Genomic DNA, 16,276 nt, shown 5'->3' with positions numbered 1-16,276 from the left:
GTGGGGACATAAGAGGGGATGGGGGGGGGGGGGGGGGAGGGAGAGCAGGGCGGGGCGAGAGAGCCAGAAGGGCTAGCCTGCTGATTTCCGATTACCACCGCAGCCATTGGTTGCTCTAGAAATCCGATTGTTTCCCAGCAATGAAGCTTGGAAAGAATTAAAGAAAAACAAAGTCACAAAGCCCAGGTTAAGATTCTCTCCTCTATTTGGGAAGAGAGATTTTCCTATGGCTCTTGTTTCCTACATATTTCCATTTTATTGATTTGGTTTGTAAAACGAGAAACAACTAGAGACCAGCCACGTGAGCTTAAAAATGTGTCCTGGGATGACGGAAAGTTGGGAGCAGACAGAGGGTCCCTGCTGAAAGTCACAAGCCAGTGACATCATCAGAAGTGAAAAAGAAATAATATGTATGATTTCTAAGTGCCACATCAATCGAACAAGTGTCCAAATATAGAGTGATGCCACCATCCTAGTCTCTTTTTCCTTTCCTGCTAAATCTTCTCAGTGAAACTTCATTCCTTCTTCCTGGCAATGGTCCAAATTCCACCCAAGCCCCTGCCCTCCCCAACCCCACCATGGGGGCTAGTTTTATTCTGTTGTTCAGTTGTTTCTGCCATGCCCAGTTCTTCATGACCCCATCTGAGGTTTTCTTGGCAGAGATTCTGTAGTAGTTTGCAAGCTTGGCAAAAGCCTGGGTGATTTCATTTCCCATCATCTCTGTTTCCCCTTCTGCAACATCTCTCCCAGGTTCCCAGCAAGTAATGTAAAAACAAAGCTCAGCTGTGCAGCTTCAGAATTCAAAACAAGAAAAAGAGCTAACTTGGCTTGGCCATGGCCTTGATTCACTAAGCCTGGAAATCCCCTCCGGTCTCTCTTTCCTAATACACAAAAATAAACCTTCACCCTGCCCTGGCCTTGCCCTATCTTCCATTTCCCAGAATTACGGCACAATTCCTCCCCTCCCACCCCAGAATGTCTAGCTCCTCCCATTCACATCTCTTTGGTCCCTTCCTCCACTTCCGCATTTCCATCCAGGCTGTGCCTCAGTCAGATTTCTGTTTTCCCCACTCCTCTGACCCTCACCTCTATTCCTTTTTTCTGGTCAAGGAGGCTGAACCAAACAAGGTAAGAGGAACCCCACTCCTCAAAATATGGCTCTTTTTCACTTTTCCCCTAGGCTGAAGACACCCCCAGACCCATAGGCAGGCAAAGGCAACTCCCCTGCTCCCCCTAAGACATAGGCAGCTCTTCAATCTCTTATCCTATTTACACAGAAATCCAATCTCCCCCCCCCAATGTTATTAACCCTCTAGAGTGTTTGCATGGGAAGGAAGGTGCTTCTAGCCAGTATATCTAGGAGGAAGAGGACAGCAAAACAGGTAGAAGGGACAGGTTCTTCCTCGGGTCCCCTGTTGAAGTCTCCCTTTCCTGTCTCCTCCTTTAAATCAATCATCTGGAAATGTAAAGGAATCATTAACAGAAATTTCAGTGAATAAACAAAAGGCTGAAAAATCTCTCTTTCTTCAAATCCTCCCTTCTAGCCATTTGGGGAAAGCAACAGAAGAAATGTAAGTGTTTATTTGACTTTATCCCTCAGCGTTGGGGTGTAGAATGGCAGCCCCAAGTGGGGATAAGGAAAAGGGATGTGAGTGGGCATTGGCCTAGACCAAGATACCCCAGGACTGTGAAGAGAGAATGTGGAGAAACCCTGGGAGAGATGTCGGGGGAGAAGGGAGAAGCACTTTGTGGGCAGAGAGGTATTCAGGCTGCTTCCCCCCAAGCTCTTCTCTACTCCACCAACAGAGTGCAGGGGCTGGAGAAAAGCTAGAGTTTCTGCATTCTGGCCTTGAGCAAGTTGCTGGACTATTTGGGAACTCAGTCTACTTGTCCATAAAATGAGTTTAACAATACTTACCGTACCCTACCAGAGGATAGAAGGAGATAATGCATCTGAAAATCTTTTGAAAACCAAGCCCATAAACATATGTTAAAGGATTATTAGCATTATTGTTTTTATTATGGATCTAATGGGACTTGGATTGAGGAAGGTCGTTTTCCGGGCTTTCAGAGAAAACTAATTTCTTCTTCTGTAGTCTGTTCCCCACAATCCAAACTTCCTCCCTTCTCTGAGACTGGTCTCTTGTGTTGGATCTTTGTCCTCTCTGCAGTTGGGGCATACAGGTGATTAGAGACTGTTAATAGAGTCTAAAGGGATGGTTCTGCACATCTAAATTGGCCTTCAAAGGGAAAAACAAATCCAGAGGACAAGCCAAGGATGCTATAATGTTGGGAAGTAAACTCAGATCCTTACAAAAGGAGTCAGGTTGAAAGAAGCTCCATGATGAGATCTGACAGTGTTTTTAAACTCTTACCTTCCATCTTGGAATCAATAATGTGTTTTAGTTCCAAGGCAGAAGAGTGGAAAGGACTAGGCAATGGGGCTCAAGTGACTTGCCCAGGGTCACACAGCTAGGAAGTATCAGAAGTCAAATTTGAACTCAGAACCTCCTGCCACTGAGCCTAGCTCTCTATCCATTGAACCACACAGATGTTTTTGTTCTCTGACATTTTCATCTCACTTCTTCCTAGGTCTAAAAGATGATTCCCAATGACATGAAGGTGAATGGAGTTAAGATAGAGGGGTTGGAGGCACTCAGCCCCTCGCAGCCAGCTGAAATCAATATCCACTTTCACCAGGAGTCTGCTCTGCCCCATGTCCTCAAGGCTGGGAAGTCTCTGTTTCAACATTTTGTTGAATGCCCTGGCATTCTGGGGTCAAGAACAACAATGAGTCGGCTTCAGTTGGCAACCTGGGTAAGTGAAATAGCATCCCAAATGGGGGCAAAATTCAATATAAACAAGAGGACTAGAATGGATACTGAGTATCAGTGCCAGTGGGCAATCTGGGCAATCAGAGTTAAATGACTTGCCCATGGTCACACAGCTAAGGAAGTGTCTCAAGCTAGATTTGAACCCAGGGTCTCACATCTCCTAGCCTGTGCTCTACCCACTGAGCCACCTAGGTGCCCCCCCCCCAAAAGACGTACTTTAAGGAGATTTCAATGGGGATACATTTATTCTCTCACAAGCTACATTTCTGCTCTGCTACCCTTTTAATACATGGGAACAAGGCGAGGAAACATTTTTTCCTACAGAAATTAAATCACAGAAAATTAAATTAAATTAAAATTAAATCACAGAAAACAATCGACCAAGGCCCCAAGAAAGTTTTAAAAAAATAGTTTAGATCTTGTTTATTAGTTTCAGAGGAGATAACAGCAGAGACATTTAGAGAAAATTCATCTTACTGTATAGGAGAATGTGGAAGTCAAATGGACGGAACCTCATGGGTTTAGTTGCTCCCTCCTTCAGCATGAAATGCAACCTATTCCTGGACAACTTTGATCCATAGTTTTCTATGCATTTCCTAAAGGGAGTCCACTCAATGCATCCTTCCTTCCTCTCCACACTACAAAGATACTAAGCTATCCACCAACCTTCCCTCTCTCTCTTATACATTTGCATTCTTCAACGACCTCCTCTCCATCACTGCACAATCATGATTCCTTGTTTGTAAAGTGTGGGGTGGGCAGCAAGGTGGCATGGTGGGTAGACCTCTGGACCTGGAGTCAGGAAAACCTAAGTTCTAATCCGTCCTCAGACACGTACTAGCTGTGTGACCCTGGGCAAGTCATTTAACCCTGATTTCTTCAGTTTCTTTCTCTGTAAAATGAACTGGAGAAGGAAATGGCAAAGAATTCCATTGTCTTTGACAAGAAAACACTAAACAGGGCGGGGGGCAGCTGGGTAGCTTAGTGGGTTGAGAACCAAGCCTAGAGAGGGAAGGTCCTAGTTTCAAGTCTGGCCTCAGACACTTCCTAGCTGTCACTTAACCCCCATTGCCTAGCCCTTACTACTCTTCTGCCTTAGAACCAATACACAGCATTGATTCTAAGATGGAAGGTAAGGGTTTAAAGAAAAAAAAACACTAAATGGGGTCTTGAAAAATCAGATACATCTGAACAACAACAAAATGTGGAGCAGGCAGCCAGTGGTTCCTACACTTACCTCTCCATATAGATCACAGAGTGATACTCATTTTCTTTCTTTTTTTTGTTTTTAAAAACCTTTACTTTCTCTCTTAGAATACTAAGTACCAGTTCTAAGGCAGAAGAGCTATAGGGGCTAGGCAATTAGATTAATAGACTTGTCTAAGGTCACACAGCTAGGAAGTATCTGAGGTCATATTTGAACCCAGGACCTCATGCCTCCAGGTCTGGCACTCTAGCCACTTGCACCAATACTCATTTTTGATTCTTTGAAGACTCCAGCCCAAAGGTTGAGGATTAAAAATTAAGAACTTTGAAGGGGGAAAGAGGAAAAGAGTGAGCTTTTATTGTGTCTACCAAGTACTATAAATATCTCATTTGACCCTCACAACAACCTCAGGAAGTATGCTCTTCAGCATTTTACAGCTGAGGAAACTGAGGTAGATTGATATTAAGTGACTTGTCCAGTAACACATAGCTAGCAAGTATCCAGACCAAATTTGAACCCAGGTCTTCAAGACTCCAAGTTCAGTTTTCTATCCATTGAGCTACCTAGCTGCCTAGGGACCACAGACTCTATAACTCATTACAGTAGGAAAATACCTTTAGAATGCTGGTGTTTAAAAGATGGGCAGTGGGTTCAGGAAGAAATCTGGGGTCATTAAAAGAACTTTATGATTGCTCAAAGGCAATTCAAAATAAAGAGCATAAAGGTTTAGGGTTTTTTTTTACTACAGATATTTTAAAATATCCTTTAATTATATGTTTTTCTTGTTTTTAACCCTTTCCTTCTGTCTTAGAATTGATCCATTCTAAGGCAGAAGAGCTATAAGAGCTAAGCAATGGGAGTTAAGTGACTTGCCCAGGCTCACACAGCTAGAAATTATCCGAGATCACATTTGAACCCAAGACCTCCCATCTCCAGGCCTGACTCTCTCTAGGGAGCCACCTAGCTGTCCCACTTGTATTATATGTTAAGAGAAAAGGCATAGATGGAAAGAGAAAGAAAGTGAATGGGATAAGATAAATGAGCCAGTCTGAAAGCAAGAGTGGAAAAAAAAAGGCAATAGTTTTTATTCCTTTCATGAAACTCCTTTCAAATGTCCTAATGACAAATGCAAGTGTCTGGGTGTAAGAACAGACCTTTTTATAGGATCCTAAGGCAAGATTTCCCCCCTTCTTCCTCTGTCCAGCTCTGGTTGGGAGAAGCTGTGGTATGCAATCTTGAATGCATGAGCTAGGTTCAAAGAACAGTGAAAATATCAAAATATACAAAAGAAAAGTTACATCTAACATCTTAAGAGATAAAGAAGTAACTGAACTGCCAACTGCCCTTGAATTAGGACCTTTTGTTCCTTTCTCAAGTTTGTCACGGAATCCTCTAGATAAAACAGTCAACAAAAAGTAACAAACTACCCCTCCACATCCCCCTTTCAACTGGGGTGCCAACTGGGCACCTCTGCCTTAAGGATATTGTGGTGGGGGAAGCTGAATATTTTACTTTGAGAATCACACACTTATCTCACTCAAAAGAAAAGAGTGAGAAATAAAGTATTGGTAGCCTGGGAAAGAGAGATTCATTTAGGAGAGGAGAAGGGGATTAAATAGAGGAACCATTGCCTTTGAAAATTCTAATTAACTAGCTGACCAATAATCCTATTTCTTTAACTGTCAATCCAATTCTAATGTTTTCAAAGACTCTACTCAATGTGAGATAGCCTCTGCAAGAAAAGGGAAAGATTTATTCTTTAACCTACCCCAATCTTATTACCTCTGAAATCAGATGACCTAGAAATAAAGCCAGAATTAATCAATCAACAGGCATTCATAGGATGCAGAACCAAGATGGTGGAGTGATAGGAAACAGTACCGCCAAGTTCTCCTCCACAAGACTCTCCAAAACAGAGAATGCACTAGAAAAAAAAAAAAACTAGAAAATGTACCAGACTGAATTCTGATGGAAGTAGAAATAATTCTCCAACTGCATCCTGAAAGAAACTCCAAAATGAAAACTCCCAGGAGCATCACAGGCAAAATCTAGAGACTCCAAATCAAATAAAAAATACTACAAACATCCAAAAGAAAAAAATCAACTACCTAGGAACCAGTCAAGATCATGCATGATTTAGCAGTCACTACTATAAAGAAACAGAGGCCAAAAGTTTGCTCATTGAATAAAGCACTAGACCTGAAATCAAGAAGACTCATCTTCCTGTATTGAAATCTGGTCTCAGACATTTATTAGCCATGTGACCCTGGGCAAGCCACTTAAGTTTTTGCCTCAGTTTCCTCAACTATAAAATGAAATAGAGAAGGAAATGGCATATCACTCCATTCCTTTCCCAAGAAAACCCCAAATGGAGTCACAAAGAGTTAAATACAACTGAATGACATAAAGAAGCAAAGAACTTTGAAAACAAAATTCCAGAAGGTAAAGGATATGAGTATATAGTCAAGAATAATTTACCTAGCAAAACTTATTATAATGCTAAAGGAGGAGGAAATAAAGCTTTAAGGAAATAGAACACTTCCAAGCATTCTTGTTGAAAACACTAGAGATATATATAAATTTTGAAGTCTAAACACAAGCAAGAAGAAAAACACAAAAAAGTAAATATAAATAAACAATGATAAAGAACTTAAACAAGGATAAACTACTTAAATTCACATGTGTCCCCTTAGAACCCTAATGTCATCAGGGGTAAGAGTGGGGTTCTAATTAAACAAGTCCTGGGAGTTGTTCTGTTATGTTCTGATGATTTTAAGAAAAAAATGGAAAAAGAAGGGAAGAAAAATACTGTTAATGAATGATATTTCATATAATCAGTGTGTACAAGTACATATCTATAAAAACAAGGAGGAAGAGATAAGGGAAGCAACTGACACTTGAACCTCACTCTCATCTGAACTAGCCAAAAGTAGGAATGATACATGCACACATATATCCACACACAGAGTTAGGTATACAAATACATTTCCCTAAACAGGGAAATAGGAGAGAAAGAGAAGAGAGAAGGGGGAAATAAAGTAATTAGAAGAGGGTAGATTAAGGGAGGGATTAGCCCTATATTTTGATCTATTTTAGAAGAGCTAGGGTTGACCTTCCTATGTGAATCTTATGTTGAGTGAGCATGTCTTCTCTCTACCTGGTACTGGATCATTTTCCTTCATTATTATCCCAGATTCTAAGACAATCGAAGAATATGTTCTGATATTTCCTTATTAATCACTAAAATTCTAACATTTCTCTCATCAATTAACTCTGAGCCTTCACCTTGGTTTATTTTTTTAATCTTTTTTTTTATTATTTAATATTTTATTCTTTAAGAAAAGTTTTCCATGGTTACATGGCTCTTGTTTTTACTTTCCCCTTCACCCCCTTTTACCCCCCTCCATATCCAACCTGCATTTCTACTGGTTTTAATATGTGTGATCAATCAAGACTTATTTACATATTATTGATAGTTGCATTGGTGAGATAGTTTAGTGACACATCCCCAACTATGTCCGCATCAACCCATGTGTTCAAGCGGTTGTTTTACTTCTGTGTTTCCACTTTTCACCTTGGTTTATTAAGTAAATTGAAGAAAAATTTTTTTTCTCCTAATTTTCTGTTGATCTCTCCTTTTATTTATCAAGCCTGTAATTTCCTAGACTTACATAAATATCAAAGCTCCTGGCTCTACAATTCATTAACAGTATAACAAACAACAAAACAAAAATAATTATTTGTAAGGTGTCAACTATGAGAAAATTCACAGCCAAAGTCCACCAGCCATTTAGAGGCTGGACCTATAACCTCACTACTCCTTGGTTCTAGAAAAGTCTCACTTTTCAACCCTCTCAGGATACCATTTAAAATCTCTTCTCAATAATTCTTTTCAAGGAGCAGCTAGGTGACTCAGTGTATCTAGAGCCAGGTCTAGAGACCAAAAGTGTTAGGTTCAAATCTGACGTTAGACACTTACTGGCTGCATGACCCTGGGCAAATCACTTAACCCCAATTGCCTAGCCATTTCCACCCTTCTGCCTTGGAACCAATAAATAGTATTGATTCTAAAATGAAAGGTACAGATTTTTTTTAAGTATTCTATTCCAGTTTCTTCACAAGAATTATAAACAGTTCTCTTAAAGAGCTAGAGAAAGAAGTTCTCTTTGTCCTTTCTCTTGGTTCTCTCACAGTTTTTCTCAAGCCCATAAGAGCTAAAAAGAAATTTTCTCCAAAATGGCAAAAAAACTCTTCATCTCCCCATAGACTCTCAAAGAATGAAAGTTAATCTCTTAATCATCCAAGACCCTATTGCCTCTTAAAATAAAAATATCTATAGTGTCTGTGAAATAAATTCTTGAAGCTGGTATTATACCATAAACAATTCTGCCTTGCCTTATAAAGTCCTAACTCCTCTTACACCACAGGCAACCACTACCTCAGTACCTATACTACCCCAGCCCTTCTCTGAGACTGGAAATTGAGAGCAAGAAATTGATCTCCTAAAATTTGAGACATTTAAAGGAATCTGATTGTGGGATGTGGGATGTCTTTGTCTCACAGACTACACAGATAATATTGGGAGTCATGAGTGTGGCCCTAGGAGTCTTCATCCTCTTGGGACCCGTCGCTGATATGTGGTTTTTTGGAGCTCCTTTCTTGACTGGAGCTGTGGTGAGTACAATAGGGAGGAAGGTAGAGGGGAGGCGAATGGATCTCAGAGAGAAAGGGCATAAGCATCATTATTAACAACACTTTATAGCATCTATAATATCCCCGACTCTATTCTGGATATTGTAAAAGATACAAATAAATAAAAGATACAATTCCTATCCTCAGGGAACTTACTATCTAAATGGAGAAATAAGATATATGCTAGATAATAAGCTCCAATAAAGCAGAAACAATGACATTCATCTTTATTTCTTGGGCATTGTGAATGTTCAATGAATGTGTTAGATGAATAAATAAAAAGGCAAGCAACAAGTCAAATAATTAAATTGATAGTATAGACAATCAGTACTACAAGCAGGAGAGATGACTGTGGATTAGGGGTGGTCAGGGAAGGCTTCGTGGATTTAGCTTCAAGAAAAAAATCATTTTTGACCCCAAATTTAGTGATAATACCTCTACCTTGTGGATCCAGTCATTCCCACTCAGACCTCTTCCATCCTTATCAAATTGCATACTGGCCTTTTTCTTGGCATAGAACAGAAGCCAAGCCCCATATCCAACAGTCTTGATGTAGCAAGTTGTATACTTTGGGCAGAACGAATAGAGAAAGGAATGGAGGAATGGGGCAGTGGTAAAAAGGATTATATGGTAGGAGAGGATAGAAAGAAAATTTGGGTTTTTATACCACCTTATCCTCCGTAGGCTACCATAGCTGGAGTTGTTGCTATCATTCAAAAGAAGAGGAGAAGTTCCTGGTGGGTAAGTGCAATGAAGGATATAACTAACAAGCTGTCTGTCCTACCCCAGGTCTATCTGTCCCATCCTTAGCTTGGTACCCTTCTCCTTCCTCATCAAAGAGGACCCTCAAACTCTCCCATGCCCTCTTCATAGACCATCCCCACAAACTTTGCCTGTGATTTGAAGAGCCCTTGATGAACTTGCAAAGATAAGAATTTTTTTTAAAAATTGAGTCTTTTCTTCACTAAACTGACCTGCAGTAAGACTCTGGGCAAAGCCCTAACTAGGGATGCCTTCTACCTTCTCTCTTCTGTAGAGCTTCCTGAAAGTCCTGTTCGTTCTGGCTACTATTTCCATTTCCATTGCTGCCGTTGTCTTTGGGATTCGTGATATAAATCGAAACCCATTGCCTAGCTTATGGTATATTTGTAGAGGTAATCATGCATACCCTACTGCAAGTACTGAAGAAATCTGGAACCAAAAGAACTGCTCTAGCCTTGTGTCCAAGTTACAGGTAAGCTTGTATTTTTAGGATGATGGAAGGAATGAAAAAGGAGATTGGACAATTAAACAATGTATAACTATAACAAGGACTTTTGTCCAGGATGAGCAGTTTCACAGGGATGGAGAATTTGCCCCCATGACAGATTTAAAGGCCATTGTCAAGCAATTTTATCCTTCCAAAAAGACTGTGACAAGGCCTAGATCACGAGAGAATCTAATGGTGGAGTACAAGGGAGATGTGGATGGAGTGCTAGTTCAAGATGGTAAAAGTGGAGGCCAAGTGGCAGCATCCTGCTAGGAAAGAAGTTTAATCTTTTCATTAGAGTTCTTGAGCAGGAACCCTAGCTCTGGCCCAGTCTAAGGGCAAGGAGAAAGGTCCCGTTGCAGCCCACAGAGCCCATCCCCTCAGTGTCAATAATCAAAGGCACAACACCCCTGTGAGATAACTAATGCAAACAAAAACCCTGTGAGATAGCTAGTGCAAATACTTTTATCCTCATTTACTGAGGAGGAAACTGAGGCTCAAAGAGATTAGAGGACTTGTCCCACAGCACATAACTAGTCACTATAAAGTCAGGATAATACATCATCACACTTATTCCTGAAAGCAAAGTATGGGAATTTTAGAGCTGGAAAGAAGCTTACCACCTGTTGTGTCACAGGTAAGGAAACTGCAGTCCTAAGAGAAAAGTCTGAGATCATACAGCCACTTAATTATGGAGCTAAGACCCAAACTGAAGTTGATGAATCTCTGAATCCCACATTCTTCCTTCTATCTTACCCCATTGTTGACAATGGTGACCAGTTCAAATAGACGGGCACCACACTTGTAGCAGTGATGAGGCCAGGAGGAGTGGGACTGGACAGCCAAAGCATTATGCCAGTGACAGAATTAGACTTGCCTTTGCATTCCACCACCAGAACCTGTTTCATGGAATTCGGGTCATGCTGTTCGTCACCTGGATCACACTGCTGGTGGTGACGCTAGTCTCCATAGGGCTCCCCCCCATACAGTCATGCTTCAGCCGCCAGAGCGACAAACCACCTGAAGAGGTGAGCTCTCAGGGTGGGGGGTGAAGGGGTGGGAGGAGAGCAGCAATACTCTACAATAAAGGGAAGATTCTGGGAAGAAGGAGAGAGCCCATCTATTCTCCGAGTCAAACAAAGGTATGTTCAGCAGATGGGTGAGACTGGGATCCCCCTCCCTTGCCTAGTTCTGGGGATGCTCTAGGCATTTATTTTGACCCTCTTGAAGCAACAATCTAAAACATCAGAGGATGGAGTGAACAATAGCATATCCCAATGCCATCCTCGGTATCGGGGTACACTCTGGGTGTGGTGGCCAGGGTTTGTTTCAATCTAGGGAGCCCTGGGACCAGGCTTGCCTCTAGACAAAGAACCTTACCCTCAGACCTCCTTCTACGTGGCGCTCACCTGTCACCTTGCTTCTGCTCTGCATTCAGGATAAGGATAAGAAGAAACTACTTGATGGAGAGCTGAACAGCGCAACCCCCTGCCAGTAGAGTGGAGTTCTGTGAGCCTCAGCTGGGCTCGCCGCTTCTGAAATGACCTTATATATACACACATCCTGATGTCACCACTCAACCCTTTAGTCCTGCACCAGAGAGTAATAAAGCTTATCCTGCCACTTCCCACAATCCATGCCCCGTTCATCCTCCCTACTCTAGGGAAAGTCTGATAATAAAACTATGGCTGCTGCCCTGGCTGCTCCTTCCTTCTTCTCCAGCCCCTTCCTTCTTGTTACCCCAGAGGACTTCCCAGAGACTGAAGCGGGGTGGAACTGGGCCCAAATGAATGGACGGGTCCCAACCCCTGGAAACCTCCCAAGTGTTGATGCACAATAAAGGCCCAGAACTGGGAATACTGTGTTGGAAGAGTGCAGGGCTCAGGGATAGAGGAGCTTGTCCTTAGGTGGGAGCATAATACAGCTGCCTACTGTGGCCACAGCTAGGACCAAGGAGAGAGACAGTTGAGGGCAGAACCTAGTGAGTTTTCTGGAGGGGTAGTGGAGAGTCAAGCAAGCAAGTGGGCTCCAAAACAAGCCTTGCTCTTCCCTGTCCCTTCCTCCATGAGCCCTTCCCCCATTCCACCACACCACTAAAACCTTTTGTCTGCCACCCACACAGCCATCTAAGTAGCTAAATGCTCTGGGAGCTTAGCCAGAAAACATCTCTGTCCCTCTAAGAGAGAGCCAGACTCCAGGAGATTCCCCCACCCTCGCTCCCCCAGCACAGTCATCTGGACAGAACACTTCGGAATGGATTAACTCTTACCACACCACTCGGTTCCACTTCCCAAGGCAATAACCTCCTCAGTATATGCAAAATGAGCCAAAGAGGAAGAAGAGGGATGCTACTTGGTGTAGAGAAAAAAAAGCACTGAATCTAGGGCAGAGATTATGTAGCCCAATCTTAGCTCTATCACTTCTACACTATGTAACTGAGCAAGTCACTTCTCTAGGTCCAGTTACTCTTCTATGAAGTAAGAGGATTGGACCAGCTCTACTCTAAGGTCTCTTTCTACTGAAAATCATATGATCTCCTCCCAAAAACAAAAGCTGCCCCATTACAGATAAACTCAATTGTTAGCACCACATAGGTATGGACCTGGGCACCTAGGTGGCACAGTGGAGAGAATGCCAGGCTTGGGGTCAGGAAGACCCATCTTCCTGAGTTCAAATCTGACCTCAGACACTTACTAAGTATGTGACACTGAGCCAGTCATTTAACCCTGTTTGCCTCATTTTCCTTATTTGTAAAATGTCCTGGAGGGGCAACTGGATAGCTCAGTGGAGTGAGAGTCAGGCCTAGAGACAGGAGGTCCTAGGTTCAAACCCGGCCTCAGCCACTTCCCAGCTGTGTGACCCTGGGCAAGTCACTTGACCCCCATTGCCCACCCTTACCACTCTTCCACCTATGAGACAATACACCGAAAGTTAAGGGTTTAAAAAAAATGACCTGGAGAAGGAAATGTCAAACCACTCCAATATCTTTGTCCCAAGAGAACCCCAAATGGCATCAGGAAAATTCAGACAGAACTCAACAACATCAACAAAAGGGATAGATTCTATGAAGGAGAACATGCAGCAACCTTCAATACAGGCTGCCCTGGAAGAAGAGGGATAGCCCTGGGCAAAGTTGTGAAAGTCTATAGACAAGAAAAAGAAAGAGTAGACAGAGATTAAAGAGATGAACAAATTTGGGTTTTGCTTCAGAACTGCTCCTTTCAGTAATCTAGGGCTGTCCCCAGCAACTTCAACAAAACCCCCACATTCTGTACTTGCCTCTTGTATTCCCAGGGTCTTACGTGGCTGGTGTAATATCATTTCTGCTATGCAATATGGAGAACAGAATGATTGCCATTTAGCAGTTTGGAACTTGGAATGAGCCGAGACTGGCATGTGCTAGCAAGGGAAAGACAGTAACTGAGGGGAGTATAAAAGCAGGATTTGGACTGAAGGAGGACTCTCACTTTGGAGAAGGGCTTTGGTGAGTGGTTTTGGTTGGACTTGGGTAGGCTAAAGTTCAACTTGGGATACCAGCAACCAGCAGGGATTACTATCATAGCTTCCAATCCTGTGACTGTACTATACATCCTGATTAATCATCAAAGAAGAAGTAACATCAGTATCATCATCAACCTGCTTCAGGCTAAAGCAGCCTGGTCTGGCCAGGTTGCAACTAAGAGACAAACCTCATCAATTGTCAATCTCAAACCCTGATTGCCTTCAATTCTCATAATACCTGATCATCTGTAGCTTAAGCCAAGGATTTCCTTTATGCCTCTTTCCTTCAGTTCCCTGTTCCCTTTCCCTAAGTCTGTTATTATTAAATCTTGAAACTCCCTTAGGTGGATATCATTTTACTTTAAGGATTAGCATACATATCCTTGGGTATTTGAAGGAAGAGGGATTATTTCAAACAAAAAGTTAAGACACAGTCAATTAGCGTTTATCTATAATTTAAGCCAGGATAAGCATTTAGAAGAACTGTGAAATCTAATCCACCGTTTCTTCATTAGACTATTTATTTCTGGGATACTGTTATATTGAAGCTGGGTGTAGCAATTACATCACAAATATACCTGAGAGGTCCTTAGTGTTTCACTACCACAACTTGTGTGTTACACTCAAGGATTTCCATAGTCACTCAGCTTTAGCTCCTAATACCATCAGGGTTATTTATACATATATATATATATACATCCCCATGTTATATAACACTGGTAATGAGTTAACCTTTGCAACAAAACAAGTGCATTTAAAATAAAAACATAGTTTAAGCACTTTGTATATATTCATCTAGGGAATACAAAAATCAAAATGACATAATCCCTAACTTTGAGGGAGGAAATGCTAATTGTTAGGGATTGACCATATACATTAAATATAACATCATTTGCCTATGGCTTATCATTACTTGTGCTAACTAATGCAATTTTTTCCCCAGTTTGCTTACAGAGACAACTTTATTTACATGGGAATGGGGTGGGGGAAGTGGAATATGGATAGAGAAGAAAGCACTAACTAGACTTATATTTCTCAATGCATTGAATTAAACTTTTATTAGTCAAAATGTGCAAACGATGTAACAACAATCTCTTCTAAGGACAAACCACCAATATGATTCATACAGGTTCTGGGAAGATCCTATTATACTGGACTCTCAAAGTTCCCATTCTTTCCAACTGAAGGCTGTTTCTTCCTCCAAAGTAGTCATCTGGCAAGCTTCCATCAATTACCACTGCTCTCAAATGAACATTGGGTGCTCAATTCTCACATGGGAGAAGAAGAGAAATGCAGGAGTTACACCTAATTGTGACCTAAGAGCATGCTAATGGTGAGGGCTTCCAGTGGATTTTTTGTCATTCTAGCTATGGGCGTTCTTAAGTGGTTTACCACACAATTTGATAGGTAGTTTATTACATAAACTATTGATAAAGTTGTTTATATTATAATATTTTTTCTGTTGGAGATCTGTTATATCAAAGGGTCTACATATGATTATCAGTTGTTTAAGAGCACACATATGTTGATGACTACATTATACCACCCAAGTGCTTATCTAATTTTTGAAAAACAAGTAGGAAAACAGCTTAATCAAAACAACTCAATCACAAAATAGAGATTTAAAACAAAATGAATCTAGTTATAGTAAGTAAACAAAAAATCCTTCTATGGTATCTTAATAAGGTAATAACATTTATTCTCATGACAAATAGCATCAAAATTAAGTAAGGGAATAGATCCAAGATGGTGGAGAAAAGGTGGAAGTTCATCTGAGCTCTCCCAAATTTCCCTCTAAACAACTTTAATATAATGCCTCAAAATGAATTCTGGAGCAGCAGAACCCACAAAAAGGTGGAGTGAAGAATTTTCTTACCAAAGATAACTTAGAAAGCTAGCAAGAAAAGTGTGTTGCACCAGGAGAGTCAAGCACAGTTCCAGCTAGGTCATACTAGGACAGACCCCTCCACAGTAAGCCAGCAGCAAGCTTCCAGAGCTCTCAAACCACAGATAATAAGAGGGTGGTAAAACTGGTCAGAAGTAGATTACAGGGGTTCCTTTGCTGGGACTAGGTACAGGAATCTGTTGCATTGCCCTTACACAGATCTAGGTTCCAGTCCCAGGACAAGAAGAAACATTAGCAAACAAGAGTTTGCAGCCATATGGGATCAAGGATCTTAGCCACCATTCCAGGGCCAAAAAGAATGCTTGTGATCATTCACAGAACAGAACACAGAAGAGAAGAGCAGAAAACCCATCTCTTCTTAGATCATACTACCTTCAAAGAACTGAAAAAGTGCAGGCCCTCAGAACTAGCTCTGGAAACAGCTGCACAAAAAACCTGAAGTTCAAAACTGTGCCCCCTCCACTCTAGGCACAGAGCTCAACTTTAGCAGGGTTTTTTCAAGTTAAAAATCAAGAAACAGGTTGGGGAAATGAGCGAAGAATAACAAAAAAGTAACCTAACCATAAAAACTTACTAAGGCTCCAGGGAAAATCAAAGCACAAACTCAGAAGACAACAAAGTAAAAAGTGCTATATACAAAACCTAAAAGAAAAATGTGAATTAGAATCAGGCCTAAAAAAGAATTCCTGGAAGAGCTCAAAAAGTACTTTAAAAAATCAAATAAGAGAGGGAGAGGAAAAATTGGGGGAAAAAATGAAAGTGATGCAAGAAAATCATGGAAAAGGAGCCATAGCCTGGTAAAGGAGGCACATGCACCAAAAAAAAAAGACTACTGCCCAGTCACTGAGCCGCCGCCGAGGACTCAGCAGCCTCCCCCTCGAGCCCCC

General features: G+C 41.5%; 1 protein-coding gene across 2 annotated transcripts; it reads left to right on the top strand.

Annotated features, from left to right (window-relative positions):
- The first annotated feature begins 1,026 nt into the window (after window positions 1–1,026).
- LOC123248627 (transmembrane protein 176A-like) lies at window positions 1,027–11,676 on the top strand. Of its 2 annotated transcripts, none has more exons than XM_044677468.1 (7): window positions 1,027–1,128; window positions 2,593–2,817; window positions 8,605–8,715; window positions 9,418–9,474; window positions 9,770–9,967; window positions 10,879–11,010; window positions 11,421–11,676. In XM_044677468.1, the coding sequence occupies exons 2-7, from the start codon at window positions 2,602–2,604 to the stop codon at window positions 11,478–11,480; spliced, it is 774 nt and encodes a 257-aa protein (XP_044533403.1). In that variant the 5' UTR covers window positions 1,027–1,128; window positions 2,593–2,601; the 3' UTR covers window positions 11,481–11,676. The 2 variants fall into 2 exon arrangements, with proteins under 2 accessions (XP_044533403.1, XP_044533404.1); XM_044677469.1 differs by lacking the exon at window positions 1,027–1,128 and adding an exon at window positions 1,556–1,571.
- Window positions 11,677–16,276: the final 4,600 nt, after the last annotated feature.

This window comes from Gracilinanus agilis, chromosome 5 (genome assembly GCF_016433145.1).
Source record: "Gracilinanus agilis isolate LMUSP501 chromosome 5, AgileGrace, whole genome shotgun sequence".
Classification (NCBI taxonomy): Eukaryota; Metazoa; Chordata; class Mammalia; order Didelphimorphia; family Didelphidae; genus Gracilinanus; species Gracilinanus agilis.
This window is presented reverse-complemented; position numbering and strand designations above follow the sequence as displayed.

Bases quoted from the DNA above. Each gene is read 5' to 3' on its own strand.
- LOC123248627 (XM_044677468.1), top strand. From the start codon at position 2,602: ATGATTCCCAATGACATGAAGGTGAATGGAGTTAAGATAGAGGGGTTG. The intron at 2,818-8,604 runs GTAAGTGAAATA...TTTGTCTCACAG, and splicing joins GGCTTCAGTTGGCAACCTGG to ACTACACAGATAATATTGGG. The intron at 8,716-9,417 runs GTGAGTACAATA...TATCCTCCGTAG, and splicing joins CTTTCTTGACTGGAGCTGTG to GCTACCATAGCTGGAGTTGT.